Below are 17735 nucleotides of genomic sequence, written 5' to 3' on the forward strand. Positions count from 1 at the left end.
ACCATGAAGAGGCCGCTAGGAAAGCTGCAACCACCAAGTACCTGCAGCGGGTCAGGCAAGTCCTGAGGAGTCAGCTGAACGGTAAGAACAAGATCCGGGCCATCAACACCTACGCCCTGCCCGTGATCAGGTACCCTGCTGGGGTAATAGGCTGGCCAAGGGAGGAGATAGAAGCCACTGACATAAAGACAAGAAAGCTCCTTACCATGCATGGAGGGTTTCACCCCAAGTCCAGCACCCTGAGGCTGTACGCTAAGCGGAAGGAAGGGGGCCGGGGACTGGTGAGTGTCAGCACCACAGTCCAGGATGAGACAAGAAACATCCACGAATACATCACGAAGACGGCCCCAACTGACAGCGTGCTCAGTGAATACCTCAGGCAGCAGAAACCCAAGAATGAGGAGGAAGGCGAGGAACCATCATGGAAGGACAGGCCCCTGCATGGTATGTACCACCGGCAGATAGAGGAGGTGGCTGATATCCAGAAATCCTACCAGTGGCTGGACAAAGCTGGACTGAAAGACAGCACAGAGGCACTAATCATGGCAGCACAAGAACAAGCTCTGAGTACAAGATCCATAGAGGCTGGGGTCTACCACACCAGGCAAGACCCCAGGTGCAGGCTGTGTAAAGATGCCCCAGAGACAATCCAGCACATAACAGCAGGGTGCAAGATGCTAGCAGGCAAGGCATACATGGAACGCCATAACCAAGTGGCCGGCATAGTGTACAGGAACATATGCGCCGAGTATAACCTGGAAGTCCCGAGGTCAAAATGGGAGATGCCCCCAAGGGTGATGGAGAATGACCGAGCTAAGATCCTGTGGGACTTCCAGATGCAGACGGACAAAATGGTGGTGGCTAACCAACCGGACATAGTGGTGGTAGACAAACAGAAGAAGACGGCTGTAGTGATCGATGTAGCGGTTCCGAATGACAGCAATATCAGGAAGAAGGAACACGAGAAGCTGGAGAAATACCAAGGGCTCAGAGAAGAGCTCGAGAGGATGTGGAGGGTGAAGGTAACGGTGGTCCCCGTGGTAATCGGAGCACTAGGTGCGGTGACTCCCAAGCTAGGCGAGTGGCTCCAGCAGATCCCGGGAACAACATCGGAGATCTCTGTCCAGAAGAGCGCAGTCCTGGGAACAGCTAAGATACTGCGCAGGACCCTCAAGCTCCCAGGCCTCTGGTAGAGGACCCGAGCTTGAAGGATAAACCGCCCGCAGGGGCGTGCTGGGTGTTTTATATAGATAGAGGGAGAGAGAGAGAGAGAGAGAGAGAGAGAAAGTAAATAATACCCTGACGGGAGAATCGATATCTCTCTATGAGCACACTGTCGCGCTGAGCTAAAGGATCCTGTCTATCCCGCAATATACGCTAAATTCTGTAAACCCTCCTTATCAATCTTGCACCTTCCTTGCTCGCGTACAAACGGACAGGACATGGCTGCGACAGACTTCCCAAATCCACCTTCGCTTTTATAGCCGTGGTCTCTCATCTTGACTGCACGTAGTAATTTACTATTACTACTCTAAAATATGAATTACATCTGACATGATCTACTACATGTAATAGAATGGTTAATAGTACATTTCCCTTTTTTTCGGAAATGACCTGTATGTATCTGTATGCAATCAATAAAAGAATCAAATACTGCATTATCTTTAGTTACATTGATAATATTTATTTATGGTAAAACAGTGGAGAAATGTCGCTCTTGCTTTCATATAACTGCAGTGGACATACCTGAGTGGCCGCGATCTAATCCTGTTTACATAAAGTAAACCTGCTCCCGAGCAGGTTTACTCTTACGGATCTGTTGCTATGACAGCAAGTCCCAGATGAGCTTCGGAGAACCGAACGATCCAAGATCACGCGAAATCGTCAACATTCAAATCCGGCTAACTTACTTAGCGAGGTACGAAGAACGGGCCCCTGAGCTGCTGTTGCGATGTGTTTTGGGTCATTATCCATTTGCACTGTGAAGTACAAATGAATGTACCCTTTTAGCTGTCTTTAATTCCTACTTTGTGGTGTTGAGGTACATTTTGAAACTTAAAGGTGAAGTCTTTTGTTTTATCTATCTGTTTAAATAACCCCCAGAAACAAATGTTATTTTCAACCATATAGTGCCTACTCATTCAAAAAAAACACTGTTGAATGGTTAATTTGAATGAGTAGGCACTATACGGTATATTAGTATATAGCCTTAAAAAAAACATTATTATTATTATTATATTTTCTTCACATTGCCCAGCCCTAACTCAAACCATTAAAGTCCCTTCAATGTTAAAATTAATATTTGACTACAGTGGTCCCTCGCTATAATGCGGTTCACCTTTCGCAGTTTTTTTTGTGCAATTTTGCAAGCTTTCTTTCCTTTTTTTTTTTTTTTTTTTTTTAAACAGCGCTTTGTTTTCTGCATCCTGACAATGGTCTACAGCGAACCTCACCGTATTAACAAGAACACACACACACTGACCTCGAGCAGAATCTCATCCCGTGTTTTGATGGGTGCTGGTTGGCTGAAACCTTCGTCATCATCATCTTCCTCAACCGCAGGTGCAGAGGGAGAAGAGAGGGATGAAGATGATGAGGAAGAGGAAGAGCTGTCACTGAGGACAGGAAAAGAGTATTAGTGACACTTGTCTTTGTTTTACCACGCAAACAGCTGTGCGTCTTCATACCTGTCTGAGTCTTCAGAATCCTCGTCGCTCTTATGCGTGTCTAAAGACACGGTTGCTGCTATTGAGTGCATTTGTGCATCTGCCCTTTCTTCTTCTAAAGGTGTTTGTGTGTTTGACACCATTTCAGCATTGTCAGAGGTCACCAGGACATCTTCTAGTCGAGCTGTTACTGTAATGTCCATATCCTCGTCTTTAAGAGCTACTGCCATTCCATTTCCCTCTGTTAGGTTCTCATCCATCTGTAACATTATATTGAAATGTGTTTCAAAATACGTTACTTTAAATTACATTTTATTTATACAGCCCCAAATTACAACAACTGTTGCCTCAAGACACTATGTTTGTTTGGGTACGGTAAAGATCACTATCTATTGGGGTGATATGATACTATGGGGTCTTTAAGATAAGACAGGGACTGATCATTTAAGACTATGTACACGAGGAGCAGGATTTTAAATTTGACTCTGGATTTAACAGGGAGTCAATGAGGAGGAGTCAGTACGGGGGAAATATGCTCTCTCTTTCTAGTCCGTGTCAGTACGCTGCAGCATTTTGGATCAGCTGAAGATTTTCCAGGAAGTTTTAAATACAACCTTATAATAATGATTTACATAATTGGGGGTTAGGATAATAATTGGCTACTGAAACTTTACTGATATAGAAATATTTTGTTAATAGCATTACATCCTCACTGTGTATGACTACTGTGGCTCAACTGAAAGTTTGATTAACTTGTATAATTCACAATGATACCACTGAGCACAACAGTCAGCATGCCATTGCCTAACCCTAAGCCTGCAGAGATCCGTGTGTTCCTCCATGGATTGGTTCTTGATAGTTTCTCAAAAGCCTTTCACATCTGTCACATGTGCTCGGGGTAAAGCACAGGGTGCCACGAGTGGACCTGCAAATTCTTAGTTTTGTATTCTATGGCAAATGCCAACTGGGCTCCACAGTGCTAAACAGTGAGCACAGGACAGCACAGCACTTAAGGACGTCAGGCCCTGAGGCCACCCTCATGAGCCTGGTTTCTGACAGTCTGGTCAGAGACAGTGGCCTGCTGGAGGTCAAGGTCAATGTTGGATATGGGGTGGAGGGTAATGGCAAGAGAAGAAGCTACTGGGGGACTAGGGCAGGGGAGCATGTGGGTCCCCGGGGCCTGCTGGAGGTCATTTTGTAGAGCTCTGGTGGTGCTCATACTATTCGTCATTCCTCAAAGGAGCAGATATCAGTTAGGGACCTTCTACGGCGCTGTCTCGCTCTGTCACCTGGAGTTTCCTTCATGCTCTTGAGACGTTACCGGGGGACACAGCAAAGGCACATATTGATGTTCCATGATGGAGGACTTGGACTGTGCAACCTCTGCAGGTTCCAGGTATTGCCTCCTGCTACCAGTACTGATACTGACCCTAGCCAAATGCAAAACTAGTCAGACACACAGTGAAGTGACTGGTTTCCCCAGATAATTATAGAAAATATAATAATAACTAGCTGTAAAACTACGTCCACTGATATAGAACAGCCCTTTATTGCCATTGCACATGTACAGCGGCATTATGGAGGCCGAGGTGTGACGTGAACTCGGATCGGTGGATTCAAAGACAACAGTGCTAACCATGACACCAGCATTTGGTCAGTTTCATGAGTACAAAGTTGACCAACGGTCAAAGGTAACCTCCAGGCCGCACCAAGCCAAACACACGTTCACACACGTAAATAAGTGTATTGTTTACGTAAACACGTGTACTGTTTACATGCAGAAGCTAAACATAGCTAACGTGCTATTCGTTAGCCCCGTTAAACTCCCACAGAGGTACAACAGTCAAAAACCAGTATGAAGAACGGAAACGTCCCACAGCAAATTCGATACAAAGATTATAAAAAGTGGACCGAGTACTTTAATGACATTACTACCTGATTACTTGTGGAGCTCCAGAACCACGTTGCAAAAAACCTCCAGGAGAACCACGGAAGCTAACTTCAGGGAAATGACACTGCGACAGCGACACTGTATCCGTTACGTACCTTCAGTTTAAAAGCATTGCGATGCCAGCGACGAACTGGAACACAATGAGAAGTCATACGGACCGTAAAATAGTGCAAACCTCTCAAAGGTAAATACTGAAAGCAGGGGTATTGAATAAGGCTTGTGGGGCTCTTCGCGATTCAGGTTTAGGGCATTGAAACGTTCCCCATTTTATCCCATTTGATAACCTAGCTTTGGGATAGCATTTTATGAAATGCTATTTTATTTTTCCATTACTGTAATTATAGTTCCCTTAAAAATGCAGGCATAAAAATGGATATGGTATGAATTACATCCTTATTTGTACTGTATAGTTAGGTTTAAATAAGTTGAGAACATGGTCTTAAGTATTCTTCTATTTTATTTTGAAGGAAGGTTAAAATGGCTACATCCGCTGGTTATGTTTGAATTTGACCAGCTGCAGCCACATGTGTGTGTAACACGTGGGGTTGTATTTTGCTGGTGTGTGTGTGTGTGTGTGTGTGTGTGTATTAAACTACAATTTAAATTCTAAAGTAAAAAGTAGAAGTCAGGTTGGTTCTAAATGGTCTCACAGTATAAAAGCTTTAAAATCTAACATGCAGAAGCAAAAATACTCACAGTGCAGAGTCATGTAAAAGACAGCCCATTGTTCCTTCAGTGGGCTGGTTTCAGTCATTATGCAAATGTCCTGTTTATAAGATCTGGGAAACCTGCAGTCAGCTGAGACTGAAGAAGTCACTTGGATGAGTGACGAAACGTTTCTCCCAATGAAAACGTCCAGATGAACAGAATCAACTTTTGGAGAGTCATGTAAATGATAAAACTGGCTCATAATTGTTGATATATTCATGTGTATATCACTTTAATGGATACTTGTTTTTGTTTTGAGAACCGTATCTCTTGTGTCTTTTGTCATCATGGTTATTGTTTAGTAAAATAAGGTTAGGAGATAATTCAGTTCTTTTTTGCAACTATTATTATGTTTTTAATACTAAAACATCAGCAAAACACTGAAAATATAATACAATATCTCTTCATGAACACATAGTAAGCTGCACTAAGGAAGCTGGCACAGGGTGTAAGTACAGGTACAACCACTGGGTAGCACTACAACACTCTTTAATGTGACTGAGCTATGAAAACAAAATACATTACATTTAAGAGAGGCTTTAAGCCTCTTACCCAAATTAAATGCTTTAACTGATCTATGATATTTGGTTTTCAGATTTACGTTTTTTTTTTAAAAACCAAAAAAACATTGACTTGTTACAACTACAGGTACACTTTTCTGTCAAAATCTGAAATCATTCGACAAGGAGGGGAGCCAACATGACTCACTGATGAGGTGTAGAGTGTCAGTACAAGATACTTTACGATTAAGCAAATCTCGTGGTCCAAGAACTGTGTTAAAAGCTTTTGTTCTTTTCCAAAGCATTCCTTGGCAGCAGGGAAACTGAAACACAGCATAAAATAAGGAAATGTTGGCTGGACTCACTCCATCCTGCTCCTCCGGAGCCCCCTCTTGTAGAGGGGGTGTAATTTATGATTTACCATTTATATTAGTATTTTCTTGTCTTCTTTATTTCTTTATATTTTTCTAACATGCTTACTATGACTAAGAGAGCTCTGCACAGGAATTCGAATGTGCCTTGACTGGTTTTATGCACAAATGGCAAATAAAGAACCTTGCACCTTCCTGAATGCCAAGTTTCAAATATCTCAAAAAAGGACTACTTTTGACTTTTGACTAGACACAAATTTCTAGTTGTACATTAATATATTTGAGCTGCTGTTGTTGGCTCAATGCATGACTCACCTCACCAGAATTGTGCGTGTGTCTGAATCCAAGTGGATGGGAAATGAAACATCAATATGTCTTATACGACCTCTGCGTCCTATGATATTTCCTATAATAACACTGCGTAAACAATTATTCCTATTGTGTCACAGGACAATACAGTTGGCAGACATTATAACTGAAATAAAAATTCATTTTTGCAGTCAAAGAAAACCTTGAACACGCTATAGTTCCCCCTAAATAACAATTGCTCAGTCAATTCTACATCCACACTGCACAACAAAGCAGCAATGTACAAAAATAAAATGAATGCAGCCTATCAAGGCCATTTAGACATTGTTTTAGAGAAATAGGAATAGAACTCTTGTAGGTCATACTTTATTATAAGCAACACAGAGAAGCTTGTCACCTCAGTTAGTGCTTTTGTTTCTAGCATGTAATGTCGCTTTGGCTTAATTGGCTCACAGCAGAATAGTCATTCTTAGGACTCTTAATGCAGTTCTCAAATCAGTAACACATTTCCACACCCACACCAAACATTCTTAGTGTCTTCACACACACCTCTGCTGTTTCTACACATGCTTCACCACTAAAGATATTTTGTTACTGTGTTGATGCACTTCTCACTTGAATCTGACAACTCATCAAACAATTTGTACTTTTGTCAGGCACGGCTCTAGATCGCTCACTTTCTTGAATACTGTCCAGCATTGCATTGCAGTGGAACAAGTGTACCTAATAAAGTGGTTGCTGAATGTATGCAGCGTGTTGGTGCTATGTTCTCAGACTGTATGTATTTTCTTTGTCTTTTCCCGATTCGTGTAATTTCACTAGTATTTGGCTTTTCTCCATTTCAACAATTTTGTAAAGTTTCACAAAAATCCATCACATTTATTTTTTGTTTCTGAAAAATGATAACTCTACAGTAGGCCTACGTTTTTGTAAAATTCTTTCCAAAGTCAGTAAGGTTTTGAAAATAAAATAAACACGTTGATGACTAAGTCTTTAAAGGGTAGTGATAAGTTCAACACAGAGTTGAAGTGATTGACTAATTATTCATTTTTTAACAAATGTGAAAAAGACCTTAATTACTGTAGTGTCTCTTTCACAGGTGACTCTGTGACCTGAAAATTCTTTAACTGTTTTGAAAACTGCATGAAGAGTGGGGAGAATTACCTTTCTCCTGTGAGAATTCAGCTAAATCGATTGAGAAAACTGTAATTGTGAGACCATCCATCCATCCATCCGTCTTAAAGACCCTAATATTGTAGGGTCTTTACCTTAAATATAAAGCACTTTGAAGTGACTCTTATTGTGAACTGGTGCTTTATACACTACTGGTCAAAAGTTTTAGAACACCCCAATTTTTCCAGTTTTTCATTCAAAATTACTCTGTCCTCTTCTGGCCACCTGTGCCTCAATTTTATTTCAAAACCTAGACATCCAACACTACATATGAGCAGGGAGGTATGGGGTCTTCACACCCCTGTTCTCTGTTCATCATCGGGGCCGGGAGGAGGAGTTGGCTGTCTGGCCGGGGTCTGGGATGCTGGGTCTCCCTGCTGCTGCAGGACCGGGGGCGGTCTGCTTGTCTCCACCCCAGGGAAAAGGGGTACGGATTGAGTATGTTTGAGGAGTGTGAGTGTGTGTACAGTGTTCATTTCTGTTTGTCTCCATTTTGGGCCAGTGCCAAGTATTTGTATATGTGTCCATGAGGGTGGGAATGCATGTTTGTGTCTGTGTGTGCATATTTGTCAATGTCTATGTGTCAGGTCGGGTCTTAGACTCCACCTCTCTGGGAACATCTCAGCCCCCCCCCGCCCGGTGGATGTCCCCTGACCACACTCCCTGCTGGTGGCTGGTGTCCGAGGCTGGGCACTCAGGTGCTGGCTCACTCCCGGTGGCTGCTTGGTGGGGCTGACGCCCGTGGCTTGGTCAGGCCCCTTCCGGGGGGTGTGGGGCCCTTGGACCTTGGGCCTTTGGGCCTGGGTCTCAGTCTGCTCTGGCACAGCTGGCTGCTGGTGGACCCCCTGTCTGGGGGACTCCTCAGCTCTTTCCAGGAGGGTGGTGTGGCTGCTCCTCCGTAAGCCCCCTCCTTGGGCTCTTGCGCTCTGGGGGGGCTTCTAGATGTCTAGGGCCTAGATCTCCTCCATGGCTGCTCCATGCCTCCTGGGGGGCAGGGCTACGGCTCCCCACACCCACTATCAGATCGTTACATGGAGAAACCTTTTGAATACAAGTGTGCTAACACACACAGGTGTTCACAGACGTACACTATCTTCCTTGGCTGCTGCCTCAAAGCATACTGTGTGTTGTCGGTCTTACATGCTGCTCAGTAGCATACAATATTTATTACTTACAATACAATACTTAAAATATTTATACTGTTACTTATACTTATCTAGGTTGTTGCTGTGGTCTCCCTACTCTGTTGTTCTCTTTTTGCTTTTTTTCCTTCCAGCAGGTGATCCAGCTGATTTTCGGTGTCTTTTCTCTCTTTCCCTCTTCTCTTCTGTTTTTCTTTCCCTCTTCTTTTCTTGAACTTCTCTTGTCTACGTCTTTCCCTTTCCCCCCATAATTCTGATTGCTACAGTAGCCACTTTTTTCAGATATAATAGCTGAACACACCAGTGACATTCTTTTTACAATAGAAATCAAATATTGTTCAGAAGTCTCTTCCCATATCTGTAAGCTGAACCCCTGACCAACTAGACACATACCAGAGGGTACTGCATGGGGCTGCAGAATGCTGTGGTAGCTGTTTTGGTTCAGGGTCCCTCTCACTCTGTACAAGTCACCGACCCTGGATCCAGCAAAACACACTTCCTTCAGCATGTTTGACAATTGATGCCACACACTGTGGAACCATCCTTTCACCTACTCTACGGTGTACAAAGATCCTGCGTGATGATCCGAAGATTTCAAATTTAGATTCATCAGTCCATAATACCTTCTTCTAGTCTTCAGTAGTCCAGTGGTGGTATTTCATGGCCCAGACAAGCCTCTTTGTCTTATTTTGATGCCTTCGCAGTGGCTTTCTTGCTGCAACTCGTCCTTTCAAACCTGCAGCTCTAAGTCTTTTGTTCACAGCTGAAACTGAGACTTTCTTACTATGACCACTATTAAGCTGTTCTTGAACCTGTTGTCCTGTGAGCCACCTATCACACAAGCTGTTAACTCTCAGAAACTTGTCCTCTGACAGGAAGAGGTCTGGCAGACCTAAAGACACAACTGAATCACTCTTTGACACCTTAACTTTCTTTGCAATTTCTCTGTAGGACCGACCTACATTTTTAAGTGATATGATGGTCTGTCTCTCTTCCATCGTTAATTTCCTTTTTCCTCACCATTTTTGCAGCAACACACCACTTTCTGAGTAAACTGAACTGAATAAAAATATAAAGAAATAAGGTACGGGTCGATATTTTTGCACAGTCGTGTACCTACATGCACTCATACAGTATCAGCATCTTTCCTGATTTGTGTCCATAATCTCTTCATATCTTCATACTGTTTTTAGTGGCATTATTTAGTATGGAGGTTTAGTCTGCTTCAGTTGTCGTGAGTGGCGTTAAAGAATTTATTATTATTAGCACATTTTAGCATGTGTCTTTGTGTTGCATTTATGAAAGAGTCCTCCTAACCAAGCTTGCCTGCATTAGCTGAAAACTTAGCACACTACCTTCCCATCCAAATAATATCACTTCTGGCTCCAGAATACTATTAGTCCAAAAACCAGTAGGTAACATCAGAGTGGTTGCATCCATATTTTGACCTTTACAATCAACCCTGTTGCTACTGGGTGACTCTTTCTACCAACTGAGTAAAAGGATTAGTAAGTGGACAAAAATTATCAAAATGAATCTTCTGGGAACCAGTCACTGACTGACCTCACAGGCTGGCTATGGTGTTCACAGACTGCCAAAAGTGAAGTTCAAATCATCTGGTTCAAAAACTCATTTTGATGTTAAGATTTTGAATCTCATCATCAGTTGATGGTGACTGGACTGAAACATTTTATTTTGTTTGTTTTTTGTTAGGTAAAAAACTAGTATATTGAAGTATTCTAAGGTTTTCCCAAAAAAATATTCCTGGTAGAGTAAATGTCACAATGAAATGATGTGCATTACATCGACCATATCCATGATGAGACAACTCAGTCATTGTAGAGTACTGCTTCACTTAATCTCTTAATAAATCATTTACATTCCAGACTTTACGGACATTAGACTAATGAGGCAGACATTTTTTTTATTTTCAACATTTCAACATCTGTCTCTTGTGTAAGAATGTGACATTAATGTGACATTCACATTAATGTGAATTAATGTCACATTAATATGACATTCACAGTAATGTGACATTAATGTTAATTAATGTTAATTAATGTCACATTACTGTGAATGTCACATTAATGTTGAAACATCCTTTCAGATAAGCACAAGACATTTCAGAGGAAAATTTCAATGGTTCATGATTCAAGATGTTTTCAAGATTCAAAGTAGGTTTTACAAGGCACAAATAAAAATCTCCTTGACTGCTCTGCCTGGTATTAATCTGTTGACGAGTTAGTGAAGGATGTTTACACTGAAGAGCCAATTAGGATTTATGTGTCCAGCCACAAACACACATAAACAGTTCCATCTACAGATAACACACTTGTCCTGCAATAATAGAGACAGTGGCTGACACAAATAAAAACTTTAGCTTCAAGTTAAAGTTTAGTGCATCTGGGTAAGAAAAAAAACTGTGATTCTTACAACTTATTCCCTCCAGCAGCTCAGAGTCACAGTAAAAACACAGGAGCATATTGTGTTCCATTTCTGACTGTGAAAAAACCCCAGTTTGTTACAATTTCTGACCCAGCCAAAGTGAGACAATTACTTTCATATCAGCTCAAATTCCACAGGCGTCTGTGATTACATGAAAAAAAGCATAGCATTCCAATTAGGGAACACACACAAACACTGATGAGGATGAATACACATACTCAGAGGGAAAGAGAGATTGGTTGTCAACCGTGATCTACTCTATGTGGGGGGTCTGAGCTATTAATGTTTGGATGTACTGTGTGCATGTGTGTAACACTGCACTACTAACTGCTTAACCACGAGGTCAATAGTAAGCCAAGGATTTACTGTTTATTTAACCGAGAGCTCGAAAGACACAGGGAGAGAAAACAACATATGGATAACTTCTTCTCTAACTGTGGTAAAGGTTGTAAAATAGAAAGCCAGAATATCTGTGAGTGCCTGGAGCTATTCAAACAGGTTTCTCTTTTCCACCACAAGATTGTAGTCAGTCACTAGAATTTACTACAAGTGTATTTTGTGTATTTTTTGGTATATTAAAAATGCATGATTTAGTGTTGTGCTCTATTAAAACATGAGACATTGTTATTAAAACACTGGGCCCTACAAGTCTCATAATGGAACAAACAGCATCATAATAGCACATGTTTCCCTGATGACTTGACTACATTTGTTTATCCAGACATAATATTGCTATAGGTACACACATTTAAGTCTGGTTTTTGTGGATAATGCGGTCCTAATTGCATCACCAAGCTATGACCTCCAGCTTGCACTGGGGAGGTTTGCAGCAGAATGCAAAGTGTCTGGGATGAGAACTAGCACCTTCATGTTCAAGAGCAGGAAAGGGTGAACTGCCCATTATGTGAGAGTGAATGGGGCCTAGTTTGGAGGACTGCAAGTACACTATATTGCGAAAAGTATTTCCTTACCATACAAATCATTGAATTCAGGTGTACTAATCACTTCCATGGCCACAGGTTAATAAAATCAAGCACCTAGGCATGCAGACTGCTTCTACAAACATCTGTGAAAGAATGGGTCGCTCTCAGGAGCTCAGTGAATTCATGAGTTTTTTCATGATAAGATGCCACCAGCAACGTAAGTCCAGTCATGAAATTTCTTTGCTACAAAACATTTCAGTCAACTGTTAGTGGTATTATACCAAAATGGAAGCAATTATGAACAACAGCAACTCAGCCATGAAGTGGTAGGTTCGTTAAAATTACAGAGCGGAGTTTGTGGATGCTAAGGTGCTGGCCAATTTTCTAACAGTAAATCATAACAGACCTCCAAACTTCATCTGGCCTTCAGATTAATTATAGAATAGTGCACTGAAAAGTCCATGGAATGGGTTTCCATGGCCATGAAGCTGCATCTAATTCTTACCCAATGCAATGCAAAGCATCAGCTGCATAGCGTAAAGCATGGTGCCACCGTATTCTAGAGCAGTGGAGTGATGGATCACGCTTCCTTGTCTGACTATCCAATGGATGAGTCTGGGTGTGGTAGTTGTCAGGAGAATTGCACCTGTCTGATTGCACTGTGCAAATTGTAAGGTTTGGTGGTGGCTTAAGATGTGGGATTGTTTTTCAGGCGTTGGCCTCAGTCCCTTGACTCCAGTAAAAGGAACTCTAAATGCTTCAGCATAGCAACATATTTTGAACAATTTTATGTTCCCAACTTTGTGGGAACTTTTTGGGGATGGCCCTTCCTGTTCCATCATAGATGCACACCAATGTACAGAGCAAAGTTCATAAAGACATGGAGTGAGTTTAGTGTGGAAGAACTTGACTGCACAGTCCTGAACTCCACCTGACAGAACAACTTTGGAATCAATTAAGATAAGGTAAGAGATAAGATAAAACTTTATTAATCCCTCGGGTGGGTTCCTCTGGGAAATTCGGTTTCCAAAAGCACAGCACCGACAGAAGTTACAGAACGTGAGCAGAATATTATATATATATATATACACATATATAAATACAGAGACATATATAAATAAAATATACGAGAGGGATAAATAGAATAAATAGGAATGAGAATGCAAGGGAATTGCACATTTCAAGTATTGAAGTCTATTGCACCGTTGACTATTAACAGAAAGTATTGCACAAAAAGTATTGCACAGTGAAGTGAGGAGGCACTACAGCTTAGTTGTTCCCCCCTCCTTTGTCCTCCTGTTTCCCCTCCCTCTCCCCTCCAGAGAGGAGTTAAACAGTCTGATGGCGTGTGGGACAAAGGAGTTTTTAAGTCTGTTGGTTCTTGTCTTTGGGAGAAGCAACCTGTCACTGAACAGACTCTTCTGGTTGTTTATGGCCGTGTGCAGAGGATGCCCAGCATTGTCCATAATGTCCAGCAGTTTTTTTAGTGTCCTTTTCTCTGCCACTGTCACCAGAGTGTCCAGCTTCATGCTGACCACAGAGCCAGCCTTCCTGATCAGTTTTTCCACCCTGGATGAGTCCTTCTTTGCTGTGCTGCTCCCCCAGCACACCACAGCATAGAAAAGTACTCCAGCAACCACTGACTGGTGAAACATCCTCAGGAGCTTCCTGCAGATGTTAAAAGACCTCAGCCTCCTGAGGAAGGACAGTGGAGACTGCAAGCCAGATTTTCTCGTCCAACATCAGTGTCTGACCTCACAAATGCATTACGAGAAGAATGGTCAAAAGTTCCCATAAACACACTCCTAAACTTTGTGGGAACACTTTCCTGAAAAGTTGAAGCTGTTATAGCTGCAAATGGTAGGCCAACATTTTAAACCCTATGGGTTAAGAATGGGACGTCACTCAAGTTCATATAAGTGTGAAGTCAGACGAGCTTTTGGCAATTTAGTGTATCTCAGGGTCTCGTTCATAAGTAAGGAATAAATGGAACAACAGACTGACAAATGGATTGGTCCAGGGTCTGCAAATTCTGTACTAATCTTGTTTGTTAAAAAGAGAGTGCTAAGAGTGAAGGAACAGCTGTCCATTTAGTGATTCATCTCTTCCCTTCCTCACAAGGCCCATGAAATTTAAATAGTGACTAAAATATTGGGAGTGCAGATACAAGCAGCAGAAATAAATTTACCACTGAGGGGTGTCTGGTATCTCGCTCATAAATAGGAATTTTTTTCCTTAGATTGCAGGAGTCCAGAGCCTGAATATGCTATAGATGGGTGGATGGATCATACACCGACCCAAGGAAGCCATTTTGCTGAAACATGCTTGTCCTACAAATTAAAAAAAGTACACTTAGCTTCCAGTGGAAAGATATTAAAATAAAACAATAAAAATGCATAACTAACCAAATGAGTCTGTCAACAACAATTACTCTTCATCAATGATGTTCTTGTGTCTTCCAGTTCTTGCTCAGTGCCTGGAACCAGCCCAAATTTCACCACGACTCCAATGTCATTTTGAAGAAGTTTTCTTGGATTGAAAATCAACATAGACCAGTGGTTCCCAAACTTTTTTTGCCAGGCCCCCCTTTTTTACAAGAAAAATGTTCGCGCCCCCCCCACCACCACAAACACATCCTCCAAACACACACACCCATATTTTGCTCCATTGCGGTTTATTTCACACCTCAAACATTTAGTAAACAATTAAGCAAATACAAGTAAACGGAAATAAATTACAGGTAGTAATAAAATATACTACTAACTCTTTTACGCTGCGTCCACACCTACACGGGTATTTTTGAAAACTCAGCTGTTTCTATGGGTTTGGGTCTTTCGTCAACACGTAAACGGCGTTGCGATTCACCGAAAACGGAGATTATTTAAAACTCCTTTTTTGCGTTTACGTGTGGACGAGGATTACAGAGTTCGTCACGCAACGACAAAGCTATGTGCCTCTTTTCACGTCACGCTGTGCGCCACGTTATTGTTTACATGAGGTGAATTGCAGAATGGCAGATAGAGACAAAATACTGTTAATCTGACTCTGCAGGTTTTACACGCTTACATACACACACGCAGTTACTGTCCCTGCATTTAGAAAGGCAGAGGCGTCATGGTGTAATTATTTTACGTGTAGTTGTTTTTTTTCCTGTGTAATAATATTCAACATTGCTGTCAATACATTTTTCAAAAAATGCCTCTCTGTGCAAAATGGGTTTAAACACATAAACAGCTGTGGGATACTGTTTGTCCGTGATTTGAACCGGGGGAACAAATTACGGCAGGATCAGCCTGATATTATTTGTATCCCACTGTAACTTTACTGCATAAAGAGCTAACATGTCCAAAATGTCAGGAGTAGTTAGTTATTACAAGAAGCGTTTGTGAACTAAAAATCAAGAATGTGGGATCCTGTTTGTCCGTGATTTGAAGAGCACAGTGCTGCTCCAGACGCAGGGATATAGGGGAGACCTACCTTGGCACTTGTGCAGGTGAAGCCAAAGGGAAGATATGCTTCACCATATTTTCCTGTCTTTGGCTTGGAAGGAAGTTGGTTTGGAAACATATTTGGCGATGCTTCATCTCTTGCTTTGCGTTTATGTGGGAGCCCCGTCAAAAACCTGTCCACAGTGTCCAAGCGCTCTTTTCTTTTTTTTTCTTTTCATACCGCGCCCCCCTGCAATGGCTCTGCGCCCCCCTAGGGGCGGGCCCCACACTTTGGGAACCTCTGACATAGACAGACTTTATAGGTTGACTCTTCAAAGGATTTGAATGTTTTATATAAAACTCCAAACATAATAATCAGTATCTTTGGATGTAGTCTACCGATCAAAAGTTTTAGAACACCCCAATTTTTGCAGTTTTTTATTGAAAATTATGCAGTTTAATGTCTTATTGCTCTCTGAAATGAAAGCATAATATAAATAAGCAGTTGGAGCAGACAGAAGGAGTTGTAAGCAATCCAGAAAAGTTGGAACACCTGTAGGAATTAGTAGCACCAGCTTTTAAGGCTTGATCAACCTCCATTGCTGCAGAACAGCTTTAAATTGTTAACCCATGTTGTCATCCCTGAAAAAGACCTTTTTCATTATTTTTCAGTTTTGGGTAACCTTACCTTTTTTTAAGCTGTGGCAGTTCACCACTTACCTTTGTACCATTTCAAGCTATTCATTGGACTTGGAATTGCAATAAATAACTGGAAAAAATGGGGTGTTCTAAAACTTTTGAGTGGTAGTGTATGTTACTACATTTACTAACATGTTTTACACACAGTCCTGTTAATTTTGGTTTTACAGGTTTGAAATTGTTATTGACTGAACTGGGAGGTTTTTCCAGTGGGAAAAAACTAGCTTAAAGGATGAAGTTTGATTAGTGTATCGTGCCAATTGTTAATGTATTTTAAACAATAAAGCACTATATCTGTTAAATATAAAGATGATAAAGCTGCTAGCAAGACAATGCCATGTCTAAACTAAAACTACAAGTTGGAGTTATTTAGAGAAATAGGAGATTGTACCACACAAACACACACAGAGATACAAAAGAACCAGCTATTAGTTAAGTCAATGGCCTGTTTCCTTGGGTCCAGTCTAATTAATGGCCTCTAAGTGTCAACCAGCTAACAAAGGAGGCTTATCTCCTGGCTAACATGCTTTCCTATGCCTTCCCTCTGGTCACTGTGTGTATATGTTTGTGTGTGAGAGAGAGAAAGAGAAACTGCTTTACTTGTCCCATTTGACAAATTTAGTTGGACTTACTCTATGAGAAACAAATCCCGGTTTGTTTATTTCTTTGGAACTCATCTTTGGGCCCATATAAGGGGAATTTCTGTATAGTTACTGGTGGGAAATATGATGGAAAAAGAAGTAATGGAGGTCCTTCTGCTCCTTCTACATAGCTGCTCGTATACAAGTGACTGTTTTGGGCACTAAAACCTCCACTGGTCCCCAGGGTGTGGGAAGAGAGAGACTTTGGTAGTAGGTTTGCAGGCAGGGACAAGTAAGAACCTGAGATTCTGATATTAATCAGCTGGAGTGTTATTTGTCTGTTTTTATTTGTCTGTTTGTTTTTACTTGAACACTAGATTGGCCCTCCAATGAGACGACAGTGCCAGCAGTGGCCCATTTGAGTTTGAGACCACTGCTCTATATTGTTCTGACAAATAAAGATTAAAGACTAAAACTGATGTTTAGTCTTTAGACTACCCAAGTTCACAGTGTAACTCTCAGAACATAACTATCCTGTCATCAGCACACCAGGACTGCAGACCCTGAAAAGTACATCTTAATAACACTGGCCAAGTATATATATTGTTTCTAGTCAGACCTGAAACTGCTCACACTTGTGCAACTCAACTCAAATGCTCTTGACTACTAACCCTACAATCAATATTAATGTTGGTTTCTTTTAGAAAGTACAGACATTCTTAAGCTAAGAGCCAGTACAGATACTCTGGGGAAAGTTGAAGTACTAATTCAACTTCTTTACTCAAGTAAAAGTAAAAAGGTACAGGTGCTGAAATGTACACAAAGTACAAAATTAAAAA

General features: G+C 41.5%; 2 protein-coding genes across 2 annotated transcripts in view; one reads left to right on the forward strand and one right to left on the reverse strand.

Annotated features, from left to right (window-relative positions):
• naf1 (nuclear assembly factor 1 homolog (S. cerevisiae)) overlaps positions 1-4754 on the reverse strand; it is a 14155-nt gene extending 9401 nt beyond the window's left edge. The window contains exons 1-3 of the mRNA XM_005466172.4: positions 4602-4754; positions 2688-2926; positions 2483-2615 (exon numbers count right to left, since the gene is read on the reverse strand). Of these exons, the coding sequence (XP_005466229.1) occupies positions 2483-2615; positions 2688-2926 (372 nt within the window). The 5' untranslated portion in view covers positions 4602-4754. The remainder of the gene's footprint in view (positions 1-2482; positions 2616-2687; positions 2927-4601) is intronic.
• LOC100711262 (malate dehydrogenase, cytoplasmic) overlaps positions 1-17735 on the forward strand; it is an 868968-nt gene that overhangs the window by 705414 nt on the left and 145819 nt on the right. The window lies entirely within an intron of this gene.

This window comes from Oreochromis niloticus, linkage group LG6, assembly GCF_001858045.2.
Source record: "Oreochromis niloticus isolate F11D_XX linkage group LG6, O_niloticus_UMD_NMBU, whole genome shotgun sequence".
Classification (NCBI taxonomy): Eukaryota; Metazoa; Chordata; class Actinopteri; order Cichliformes; family Cichlidae; genus Oreochromis; species Oreochromis niloticus.